Raw genomic sequence first — 12,463 nt, forward strand, 5'->3', positions numbered from 1 at the left:
AATCAATGACACAGAGCTTTTCTAATTATATACTGCTAATCATGATACACAATGCAGTACAAATAATCTTTCTGAACATTGGTTTCTGTTTCATTGGAAATCACAATCTTTATCACCACCACCATACACAAACTAGGGTTAATTTTAAACGTCCAGTATAGTTTTAATCTGTTTGAGAAACTCTGAACACCGAATGCAAACCCTGCTAACACAGGTAGCAACAAATAAAAACTCTTGTTATATAAATTTAAACATATTGACTATGTGCAGTATGTACAGGTATATGCTAATTTTTCAACATATAGTAAGTGCAAATGTAGAACATGATCCACTTTTCCTCAGTATAATCTTTAGGATTTTTCCTCCATTGATATTCAATGTAAACCAAATAAAATATGGTGTTATAGGGGCATCAAAGTTTCACCATATGTGCCATTTAGAGAATATAAAGTGTCCTATATAAAGGCCCAGAAATTCGATGAAGAGATCCCTAACAAGTAAACTAGAAACAGCATTGTGAGTGAAATCATAGATACATGCTAATGTAAATGTTTACCTGAGCATTGCTGGAAATCCACCTATAAAAAAAAAAAACACACCTAAAGCTTTTGTTCCCCATATTACACTTAGGAATGGTGTTTCACACGTGACAACAAAATAACTTTTAAAGCGAATCTTTAAAAACAAAATGTATTTGTACATACCTTTGGGGAGGAGAAAGTATCTACTAGTACCTTTTCAGTATTACACCATATTTTTTCTCTTCTCTGTGTATATTGTGTGTCTATTTAGAAAAGTCCTAAAGATTCTACTGAGGATGTGCATACATGCATTGTACTGTAGCTGCATTTAAGTATCATTACATAGGATGTGGCCAGAAAGGCTGTGGCTGTAGTCTAACTGTCTGCATATAATATTGAAGTGCATATATTCCAAAGTGTGATAAAATGGTAAAAAAGGCAAAAATCTACCACAAATCTATCTATCTCTTCTGAACAAGCCTCTTCTTTATGCAATACCTTCCTTAATTCTGCTGTTGACTCTGTAGCTCCAGCATCACCATTCACACTCACAGATCAACACCTCAATCCCAGCTTTCAAAATTCACTACTGTAAAGATGTAGCCAGCCCCGTCATTGCCGAGAATGGGGCGCAAATGCATCTCGTGTGTGCCCCATTCTGGCAGACGGGGCGGGGGCAGTGGGGGATGGCGATCAGGTCACCGGGAGCCGCTCTAAGAAGATTTGCAAAAATATTTACATACTGCTGAACGTCCATGAAGGAAATCATGCTCTAAATCAGGCTTCCTTCATGTCAATTATTTTTTTTATCCTACCTCACAGTCCAGGCGTTTCCACCTCAAAAAAAAATTCAGGATCGGACCCTTTCTCATTCATGATGCTAAAAAGCCCCTCATTTAATCACTTTGATCTCCAGGTTATAATACTGTAATCTCCTCCTCTCTGGCCTCCCTGACAAATGCTTCTCTCCACTCCATTCTATCCTCAATGATGCTGCCTGGCTTATCTTCCTCTCCAACATACTGTGTCCACCTCCCCTCTCTTATACTATGTTTAGACTGTCAGTCTAAAAAATGTGGCTTTTAAATGCCAGTTAATAAAACAGAATTTACTGAGGACCCTCAGTCTTACTGCACAGTAAATACAGAGTGAAGCAGTTCTACCTAGTAATTTGCCTATCAACACTGGTCCTAATGCAGTGTGAAAGTCAACCTGGGAATAAAGCAGGGTCAAAGACACAGAAATGTTGACCCGGTTTGACCTGTTCACACTACAATAAGACTCTAATTGAGCACATTACCGGGTAAGTGCTTCACCCGCTAATTTTCTTAGCAGTGTGAATGGGTATTACAAGCACAACACTGGCTTCTCTTTCCCTTTAGAATTCAATTCAAGTTCCTCCAACTCACTTACAAAGCCCTCACCCATTTCCCTCCCACTTACACATCTGATCTTTACACTTTCACCCGCCACCTTCACTCCAAAAATGCATGCCACCTCTCCTGCCAACTGGTTACTTCCTCCCACTCCTGACTACAAGATTTTGCCTATTGTGCTCCTTATCTCTGGAATTTTCTACACCTCCCTATCAGACTTTCCACTTCCTTACCAAAATCTAAAATTATTTTTTTACTCCATTTATCGGCTCCTAACCCTAGGACTCTGCCACCCTAACAATGACTTCAGTTTCCTGTCCAGTGATGCAATTGCCTTTATTTACTATGTACTTGTCCTAAATTGCCTTGTACTGTAAATTTGTTGTTTTCTTGTTTTTGCTTGTCTGCAAAACCCATGTGGTACAATATAGATAAATTAGAATAGTAATGATACAAGGACTGCAATATGTGAACTATCAATGTGTAATTATTAGCACATACATTATACATTGTCAATTTGTGTTTTAATTCGTATGATTATTGGTAAGTAGACAACTCTCCTGTCAGGCTCCAGCCAGCTGCTGACTGCAGCCGCGGCTACTCATTACTCCGCTGCCATCGCACCCGGTGGTCTGGGGTGTCCGGTCAGCGGGGGGTTGAGAGGTGGCAGGCAGCAGCAGGCTCCCTGCTCACAGCATCACCAGCGGTGCAGCGCCTGTCCTGGTGCCGCCATCTTGGAAAGTCATGTGACTTGGCAGAGGGGCGGATGTTAAGCCCTCTGTCAATCACACCTGCCCTATTGCAACCTGGCTGGGCTGATAAATTTCAACAGGCTGCAGTTTCCTGTGCTGGTGCAACTCCTAAGTTGCAGGCACTTTGCTCCAGTCACAGCCTGTGTTCTGGGAGCTGTTCCATGTGTTCCTGGTCTACAACTGTGTTAATTCCTGGTGACTCCAGTTATTCTGCACTAGCGTTCCTGTACCTCGGTATACCAAGCTTGGTAAGTTTAGTTATCCTGCCTTCTTGATCCTGCTCTCCCTGAAGCCAGTTAGGCCATTTAAGTTCCGTTATTACCCACCCGGAGTTGTTCATGCCAAGTCGGCCATTTTGAGTTACCCCGCTGTCCAAGTCCGTTACTGTGAAGCCAAGTTGGCCTTTTGAGTTTAGTTCTTGACGCAAGTTTATGCCAAGTTGGCTATTTCAGTTCCAGTGTGTCCTGCAAGTTCCAGTGTCTCGACCTACGCTCAGTCTCGGTCAATCCCTGGCCAATAGTGAGTACTTCTTACGAGGGGCCGTAACCTGCTGTCCGGATGCAGCAAAGTCCAAACTCCCTTGCGGTGGTCAGTGGCGAAAACCGCCGGGCAGTTAGATTCTGCGCCCTCGTTAAGGAGTTTATCCAAACCTCACGGTCAGACCCTATATACGCAGGTCCTACTTTCTAGCTGCGAAACTCCAAGCACCGGCGGCGCAGCCTGCCCCAGGTCTGCAACCTGAGACAGATCCACAAATTTTGTTCTGCTGGAAGACCATTGTAAGAACTGAAGCCTTGATCCTAGCACACTAGAATATATTCAACACCGTTTTTTTTAATCACGAAGGAGTATGTTTTTTTCTAAATGGATGTACAACTGCTGGAAGACCCTTGTAGGAACTGAAGCCTTGATCCTAGCACACTTACTATAATATATTCAACACAATTTTGTTAATCATGAAGGAGTATGTTTTTAGTATGTTTTTTCTAAATGGATGTACAACAGTCTTCATATTTCCTTCTGTGTAGAAGAGCACACTCTAGAGGGAAATACTCTGTCCTTGTAGTATAAAAGTGGCATTAGCTTGTACAGCCATTCTTGAAATAAATGGGCACTGCATTGTAGCTTGTGGGAGAGGAATGAACACTTCAGAATTTAATTTCTTTTTTTTATAACATTATTGACCTGTAAATACATGTTTCTTTTCAACAGTTATATAGAATTAGAAGGGGACGGACAAGACCTCAAGCACTTCTATTCCTCTGCATGATCCTTTTATTGATTGTTCTGCACACTAGCTACATGATTTACAGCCTGGCACCACAATATGTCATGTATGGAAGCCAAAAATATCTTGTGCAGGTAAGATCTACTTTTTTGCTTTAAAGCTTCCAAAAAAATAAAAAACCGCCTTCCAAATAATATTTTTTTCCCTTTTCGATTTCCACTATTGCTTGTTATAAAATTGCTTGATTGCAGCCCGGTTATCTACAAAATAAGAACATTTCATGCAGCAGCGGTAACAGGATCTACTGCATCAGATCTATCCTGTTCTAGAGAAACCCAAACCACTCCAAGGGTATCTGCATTGGTTCTAGCTGTGTGATTGTCAGATCTCTGCTAAATGCAGCAATTTGATGCTGCTTACAAGAAAGGAACTTCTACAAAATTACAAACCTTAAAATGGATTTAATAGCGTTCCCAAATATAGTGGAAAACCACATACCTTTGGTTAATTGTTTCATATGTCTGCGAACAATGGTACATAGCAACCAATAAGTATAAGATGAAGTAGACTAAAATAAGCCCTACTGTAAAGTATTTAAACTAAACCACCTGTCACAATAATGGAGCTTCTGCTGTCTCTCATGCTTGTGCTATCTGATAGAGAATGCAGGATGCTTAACCAGATAAGTACCACCAAGCTTCTACTGAAGCCTTTTTCATTTTAAACAGTACTGCTAATGTGGATGGAAACATGTGGGGCTTGTAAATGTTTGTGTCTGTAAATGTGATTCACCTGTTTCATATTGGTGTATCTGTAGTGATCAGAGCCCATTCTGACATCAGAATTGGCATAACTGCAAAATGATATTGTATTGATAATAACCTGCATTTTCTCCTTGTGTTGGTATGTAAAAATCCTTTGCAGTCAAGCAGAGGAAGGTTCATGAAGAATCCATGATGAGGAAATTATAAGAGATAGGGAACAGGCCTGGCTTGTGTATCTCTTAACAACTTGTTTACTGAACAGAGAAGGTCTTTTTTAACAGACCAAAAAGTACATGCTGGCTATGGAAGGCAATTAAAATCCCCCCTTATTTAGTTATAATGGTGTCTTAAGGGGCCTAAACATGGGGTGATGCTGAAGCATTCTGACCGATGCTAGATCGCTCAGAACACTTCAGCAAGTTTGTTCAGCACACAGCGATGTGTCAGATGTTGCAGCCACTACTGCAAATTTATGGCCATACCACAGCTGATGAGCTTCCTACTTAGGCACCCACGAAGCACCATCAAGCGGACATTTGCCTCACCATAAGACATTAGCGCAACCTTATAGTTCTCGGTATATCCAAAAGAACATTGCTGACCCTATCATGAGCGCTGGAGAAAGCCAACCTGCCAGTCACTTCATGCAATTCCATTATGTGCCTGCTGATGTTAACTATTGGGATATGTGGGCAGAATTAAAGCTTGAGCAACTTGCGTTCTATGTTGTAAGTCTGTCCACATCTGAATTAGGAGCTCAATTACTACTAAGTAAAGGTTTGAAATTATTCCCTCCATCTAAACAGTAGACTGATGCATTTATTCTAGTTCCGCCATATGGTGAGCGAGATCTGGCGAGAGGCCACAGGTAGCAATTCCTTGTCTTGTGTATTGTTCTCCAAAATTTTGCAACCTAATTTGATCATACTAAGTACTAAAGTTGTTATTGATATTTGTATGAAGTAGCGAATTAAGCATAATGATTAATGGTTCCAGTCACTCATACTGTTAAGTATCACTCACTCCTGCCACAAACATAATTATGCTTAATATGCTACTTTATGCCTATTGTTATGCTACAGAAAATACTAATCCTAAACACAGCACTTTGTACATTATTAATGACTAAGGGCCTTAATCATTATAAGTTGCAGTTTTTTTAAAAACACATGCTGGGGCTGCCTAATGCTGAGCACTACTGTCAGTGTGTATGTGTGCGTATTGAACTATTTGTACTACTGTGGGACTACAAGTTCCAGCGGGCCCTTTATTGCCCCTGCATGAGATGCAGGGTTGCTGGGACTCCTAGTTCCACAGCAAGACACAATAGCTTTTTTTAATTTTGCCCTTTAATCAGATTGATTCCCAGGGGCATTGAGGACAGTCCTGGGCTTTAGCATGGGCAGGTAAGTTCTGGAGGGGGGGACCCCTCCTTTGGGGTGGTCCCTACTTCCCCAGGACCCCTGCCCATGCTGACCGGTCTGAGGGATGAATGCTTTGGTCTTCTATAAAATATTTGCCCCCGGCTTTTGCATTACCCTTCTGACTGGTTGGGCCCGGTACTGGTTCTTGAAATACGGTGGACCCCTACTCACTTTGTCCCCCGTATTTTGGGAACCAGGACCGGCCCTTGAGCCTGGTGCTGGTATTATAAAGTCCAGGGGAACCCTACTTGGTTTGACCCATGATTTTATGAAACCAGGACCAGCTCTTTGAGCCCGGGGCTGGTTCTGCTCAGGAGGGGGCATCCCACACTGTTTTTTTTTTTTTTCATCTTTTTTTTTTTTTGCAACTAACCTTTTTTTTGGACAGAACCATGCACAGATCACAATGAACATCAGAACCTGGTCTAATTTTTGGGCGATTTTTAGTAACGTTTACCAAAACTTGCACCCTATTACATTTGCGAGTTGGATACTTTATAATAGGAAAACATCTGGATGCAAATTGAATCGCAGCAAAAAGTGTGAATTTTTACTGCAAATCGCACCCTATTACATGTGCGATTTTTGGAAAATGTGCGATTTCAGACGTTTTACAAAAATCACACATGTCTAAAAAATCAACCCCCTATTGCATTTCACCCATAGGGGGGTATTCAATGTGTCGCCGCTATTTCTGACGGGGGAAATAGCGGCGGCTCCCTATTCAATGCTGTCTTTAGCGACAGCATTGAAGCGGGATCACGGCAGAACGGGCCCGACTTTAGAAGCTTTCGGGCCCGTTCTGCCGATAATTGCCGATTGTCACGATCCCGGCCGCAGATCGACAATCCACAGCCGTTTTCGCGGCCGCGCCCTCTTTGCGCCGATTAGCAGGCGGGAAATTGAATCCCGCCTGTCGTTCAGCTGTCGGGCTGACCGCAAACGGGCCAGGATCACGGCTGTCGGCAGGGATCGACAGCTGTGATCCTAGATTGAATACCCCCCATAGTGTCTATTCACACAAAACAGGGACATGTTGGCAAAGCAGAGTGCTGACCGTTCCTCCTCAATGATGATAATTGGTAATTTTATTTTAAATTAATCATGTATGCAGCAGTGTTTGATCAGGAAACCATTTTGGTTACTTGTATTTTTCTACACCTCATTACTATTATGTACATTGAGGCTAGTTTTCTTGCTAAATCTCTAATCGCAAGCGTCAGATGTCTCTGTATAGATTACTTTGACTAGACTGAAGTGTCCTTTAAATCTGTGAATATGTTAAAGTCTCATTTACTTTCCTGCCTGGAGCCCTGAGTCACAAGAGGCCTGGTTAAGACAAATCTTCCAGAAATGACACTATACAGTATGTTAGCAGGCTTCATTTTTATGAATGGGATTATTAGGAGCTAGCAGGTAAATATTGCTCCACCTTACAAGAAATAGATTACTCACATATATGTGGAAGGCAGTAAATGACTTTCTGTATTTGCATTTACTTTCAGAGCAACATCAGTTTCGAAACCAGTGTTGGAAATTCCTCAACTTTTGTTTCTGTAGATTGTAATGCTAATGCATCTGAAGGTAAGAGCGTATTTGAGATTGTATACATTACATATATGGAGTAGAAATGTTTACAATATAACCTTACAACTAGACAGGGCTCCCATCACGAATTGTGGGGCCCAGGACTGACAAAATGGGCAGAGTCCCGTAAGGGAAAGGTAAGACGCATAGGTATGTTTGAAGTCCGGCAGGGGACGTGATAAGTGGGTGTAGGGTGAGGTCCGGCAGGAAAAGGGATAAGGTGCACGTCTGTGGGGCAAATGTTGTAGGTGGCAGGTTCAGGGAGTCTGTAAGCAAGTCTGGGCACAACACCACCACCACCACCACCCCCCCCCCCCCAATACACCTTGCATCATTACACCCCCTACAATATCCACCACCCTGTTACTTTAATTTTCCATTATTCCTCCCCAAAGGCAGATTACCTTTTATTTAATTCCCCTGAATTAGCAGCCCCGGCAGTGTGCTTGTCCGTGAAGTCAGAGCAGGTGGGGAGCAAGGAGAGGTCTCCCTACCTGCCTCCTACTGCAGTCCACCAGACCTCTAGCCCAGTGCTGGTGCTGCTTGTCAGCAGAGCCTCGCATGGCAGGGAGCAAGGAGCGGTCTCTGCCTCCTCCTGCAGCCTATCATGTGCACATAGGCTGGCTCTTAAAGGTGACAGCAGCAGCCTCACGCTGGTGGGGACTGTGGGGGGGGGGGGATTTAGGTACATACCCAGCTGCTTTGTCCTCTTGCTTGCGCCTCTGTCAGCTGCCGATGATTAAATGGCTTCTTCTGACTTTTTTGGCTGCTGGGGGGAAGCAGGGTGGGGTGAAAGGAGCCTCCAGGGACCTTGCAATAGCGGCAATGCTGCACATTGTGCACTAGGCACTTTTTCTTGAAAAAGCCTATTAGACTAGCAGCCTGGTACTAACTGCTACCACCCAGGCCCTATTTCTGTCCAGCTCTACAGCTAGAACCTATGTATGGATTTGAAATTTTTACAGTAAAGTAATCTAAATCATCATTATGGCTTTTTTTTTTTTTTTTTTTTTTAGAATACACTGACAAATCATATTCTGGGTTGATTCTTGTGTATCATAGGATTCATGCTAACCACAATATTTTTTTTTTTTAACTTGTGTAAATTTTTATTGAATTTTACATGTTATATAGTACATGACATTACAATAAATTTACATACAATACACAAAAGAAAAAAAAGAAAACAACAGTATTGGCCCTTTGGCCCTATTGGTCATACAGATGTACAGATGTTAAAAGGTCTTGTTGATTACATCCTGTGTAGCATATAGTTCAATAAATATTAGCAATTTATCCATCTCCTGTGTGGACTTTTTGACAAATGTAGTATTATATAGTATGTGCGGCTTATATGTAAATAGCGGACTGTATTCCATTCTCCACTGTTTTTGTGTTTTGCATCAGCGCAGATATCAAGATAACAACCATAGCCCGGTCTATACATATGTGCATCCACGTAATACATTGGACATTACATGGGAAGCTCAGAGGCCAAGCTGGAAGCATTCCATCTATCCCATTTAAAGTGATATTTTTCAGGTGTGCCCCTCATGCGAAAGACATACCTCTCGTGGCCAGATACCTCATTTACCAGTGCACGCCAATGTCGTACACTAGGGGCGGATGGGGCAAACCAGTTTCTTGCTATTATAACCTTGGCCAGAGATGTCAAGCACAATACATATCTATAGATTACGGGCGAGTAAGTCTCCTCTAGGTCCACTCCAAACATACACAGCCTAGGTGTTATAGGTGGCAGTGTTATTTCTGTGCTTCTGATATCATCCCATACCCTCTCCCAGAATTCCAGCACCACAGGGCATTGCCATATCATATGCCATAAATCTGCATTACCAGTTCTACATCTGGGACAGTCTGAGTCTGGCCTTATTCCTGCCCTGTGTAGAAACACAGGTGTTCGGTAGGCCTGGTGTAGGACGTAGAAGGATACCTGCTGGTATCTAACACAGGGGGTAGAGCACTTAATGGATCCTAGTATCGACGTCCACTGATTCTCATCTATGGGTCCCAAATCCCGTTCCCACTTAGTTTTAAGCTTATCCAGTACTTGGGGACTTGCAAGCGTGTTGAGGTTCATATATATTTTGGAGAGTTGTTTACGATGGCCAAGATTACTAAGAAGTTCCTTAACTGGAGAGTTAGAAATAGCTGGTACTTGGCCTGCAAATTGTGTTTGTATTGCATGTCGTAATTGAAAATAACTAAAAAAGGCTCTATTGGATATATGGAATTCCTCACTTAATTGCTGGAAAGATCTAAGGGAACCGTCTGCATAGAGTTGGTTAACTGAGATGAGTCCCGCCCTGCGCCATATATTGTCTTCAGATATGGGTAGTAGTTCCTTAAAGGATGCATTATGCCACAGGGGGGAGTCACCATCAATACCCCTCCAGTCAAAAAAGGAATGGGATTGTCTCCAAACAAGTAAGGTCTGTCTCAGTATAGGAAGGAGGTTACTCGGGGAGGCACCCGAGAGCAGGAAATGCAATGGGGAGAACGTAAGGCCAACTCTTTCAGTATAAAGATTAGTAAACGTGGGTCCCCCACGTCCCCCAATCCAGTCAGAGATGTGCGTTAGCTGAGCTGCTAGGTAATATATACGCAGGTCAGGGAGCCCAAAATCACCATCATCCCTTGCTCTGACCAAAGTTCGTATGGCTACTCTCGGAGCTCCCCCTCCCCATATAAATGTAGAGATGGTACTCTCAATTTTTGTAAAAATTTTCTTAGGAATATACATCGGGGCGTGCTGCAAGACATATAGATATCTTGGTTGCACAATCATTTTGATTAAATTTATACGTCCGGACACCGTCAAAGGTAGCTTTTTCCAGACGTGTATCCTCCTTTGAAAATCTGTCGTGACAGGGTCTATATTTTGTTTTACATATGCTAAGTTATCTGCTGTGATCCATATCCCCAAATATTTAAAGCGAAGAGTCCACTGAAGGGGGGAGCTAGTTGGAAGATTCACCGGGATTGTACCCGATAGGGGATAAATACTAGACTTGTCCCAATTAACCAATAGACCTGAGAAAGTACCAAACATACCAACTGTGTCCAACATGGCCATTAAAGATGGGCCAGCATCGTTTAAAAAGAGTAGCATGTCGTCAGCGTATAACGCAATAACATCAGAGCAGTTAACCACCGGAATGCCCCTTATTTCGGAGTGGCTCCTGACCAGACATGCAAGTGGCTCGATTGCTAGAGCAAAGAGAGCCGGCGACAGCGGACAGCCCTGTCTCGTCCCTCTGCCCAGGTCAAAATGCTCGGTTATAAAACCATTAATAGACAGTCTAGCTCGGGGGTTGGAATATAGCAATTTAATCCACTTAATGAAATTGGGGCCAAAAGCAAACCCGCGCAGAACCGCCCACAAATAGGACCATTCAACCGAGTCGAAGGCCTTGGCGGCGTCCAAAGACACCACCACTGCCCCCGACCCGCCCACGTCCCCCCTCTGTATGTGGCAGAACAGTCTACGCAGATTCTGCGTGGTGGACTTGCCGGGCATAAAGCCCGTTTGGTCATCATGTACTATAGTATTTATAACAGAGTTAAGGCGTATTGCTAGAATTTTGGCCAGGATTTTTATGTCAGTCGTCAGAAGTGAAATCGGGCGGTACGATTCCGGGGCAGTTGGATCCTTTCCCGGTTTTAATAATATTATAATAATGGCTTCCAGCATGGATGGGGGCAGGCTTCCCAACTGAAACAATTCGTTATACAGTGCAGATAGATATGGGATAAAGTAGTCTTTATATTTCTTATATATTTCTATAGGGATACCGTCACTGCCTGGGGCCTTCTTGTTGGGGAATGAGGCTATAGCTGCCTCTATCTCCAAATGAGTAATTGGTTCCTCTAGTTTTGTTACGGACGAGGAGGAGAGACGGGGCAGATCAATTTTGGCCAGATATTCGTGTAGCTGTTGTGCTGTGTATGTAACCCTAGAGGCGTATAGGTCAGAGTAGTAAGAATGAAATACTCTTGCAATGTCCGGGGTTGAGTACTGTAGTGCACCAGAGGGGTCCCTAATCTGCTGTATAGTGCTATTTCCTCTATCTTCCCTTGCCAATAAGGCTAGGTAGCTACCCCCAACCTCTGCCTGTGAATACATGGCGTGCTTATTGAACAACAGTTTGCGCTTAGTCTTGTCCAATAAATAATCGGACCATTTACGTCTAGCCATATCCCAGCAGGTGCGATCATTGGGCGATTTGGAGAGTAAATAGGTATCCTCCCGTCTTCTACATTCCTCCTCCAATCGAAGTTCCTCCTCCCTACTAGATCGCTTAATGTTTGCCACCTTTTTAATAAAGGAGCCTCTTAAGTAGGCCTTAAAAGTGTCATGTTTTAAAGCAGGATTCATACAAGTAGCATTGTGAGATTCAAAGTCTTTCCATTCATTGATCAATGTCTGATCATCGCTCAACAAGGTTAGCCAAAATGGGTTTAATTTCCATAAATAAGTGCTCTGCGCCAGATGAGTATCCAATATCAATAGCAAAGGGGAGTGGTCAGATATCCCTCTTTGCAAGTATCTGACATCTAGCACCTTGGGTGCGAGATCAGGTGAGATCAGCGCCAGGTCTATTCTCGATAATGTATTAAAGCTAGGGGAGTGACAGGAATACTGGCGTTGTGTTGGGTGTCTAACCCTCCAGATGTCCAACAACCCTAATTCCGCCACAAGTTTTGCGAATGGAGTAGGGGTAGGCCCCGAGGGAAAAGCAGGGGCCTGGGCCTCATTCCACTTGTCTAAATCCCTGTCCATATAGTTA

The 12,463-nt window shown here is 43.0% G+C and overlaps 1 protein-coding gene across 1 annotated transcript in view; it reads left to right on the forward strand.

The window, feature by feature from the left end:
- LMBRD1 (LMBR1 domain containing 1) overlaps window positions 1-12,463 on the forward strand; it is a 198,538-nt gene that overhangs the window by 137,224 nt on the left and 48,851 nt on the right. Inside the window, exons 13-14 of the mRNA XM_083177262.1 lie at window positions 3,862-4,011; window positions 7,571-7,649. Coding sequence (XP_083033388.1) covers window positions 3,862-4,011; window positions 7,571-7,649 — 229 coding nt within the window. The remainder of the gene's footprint in view (window positions 1-3,861; window positions 4,012-7,570; window positions 7,650-12,463) is intronic.

The sequence above is a fragment of the Crinia signifera genome, chromosome 3 (genome assembly GCF_055691185.1).
Source record: "Crinia signifera chromosome 3, ASM5569118v1, whole genome shotgun sequence".
NCBI lineage: Eukaryota > Metazoa > Chordata > Amphibia > Anura > Myobatrachidae > Crinia > Crinia signifera.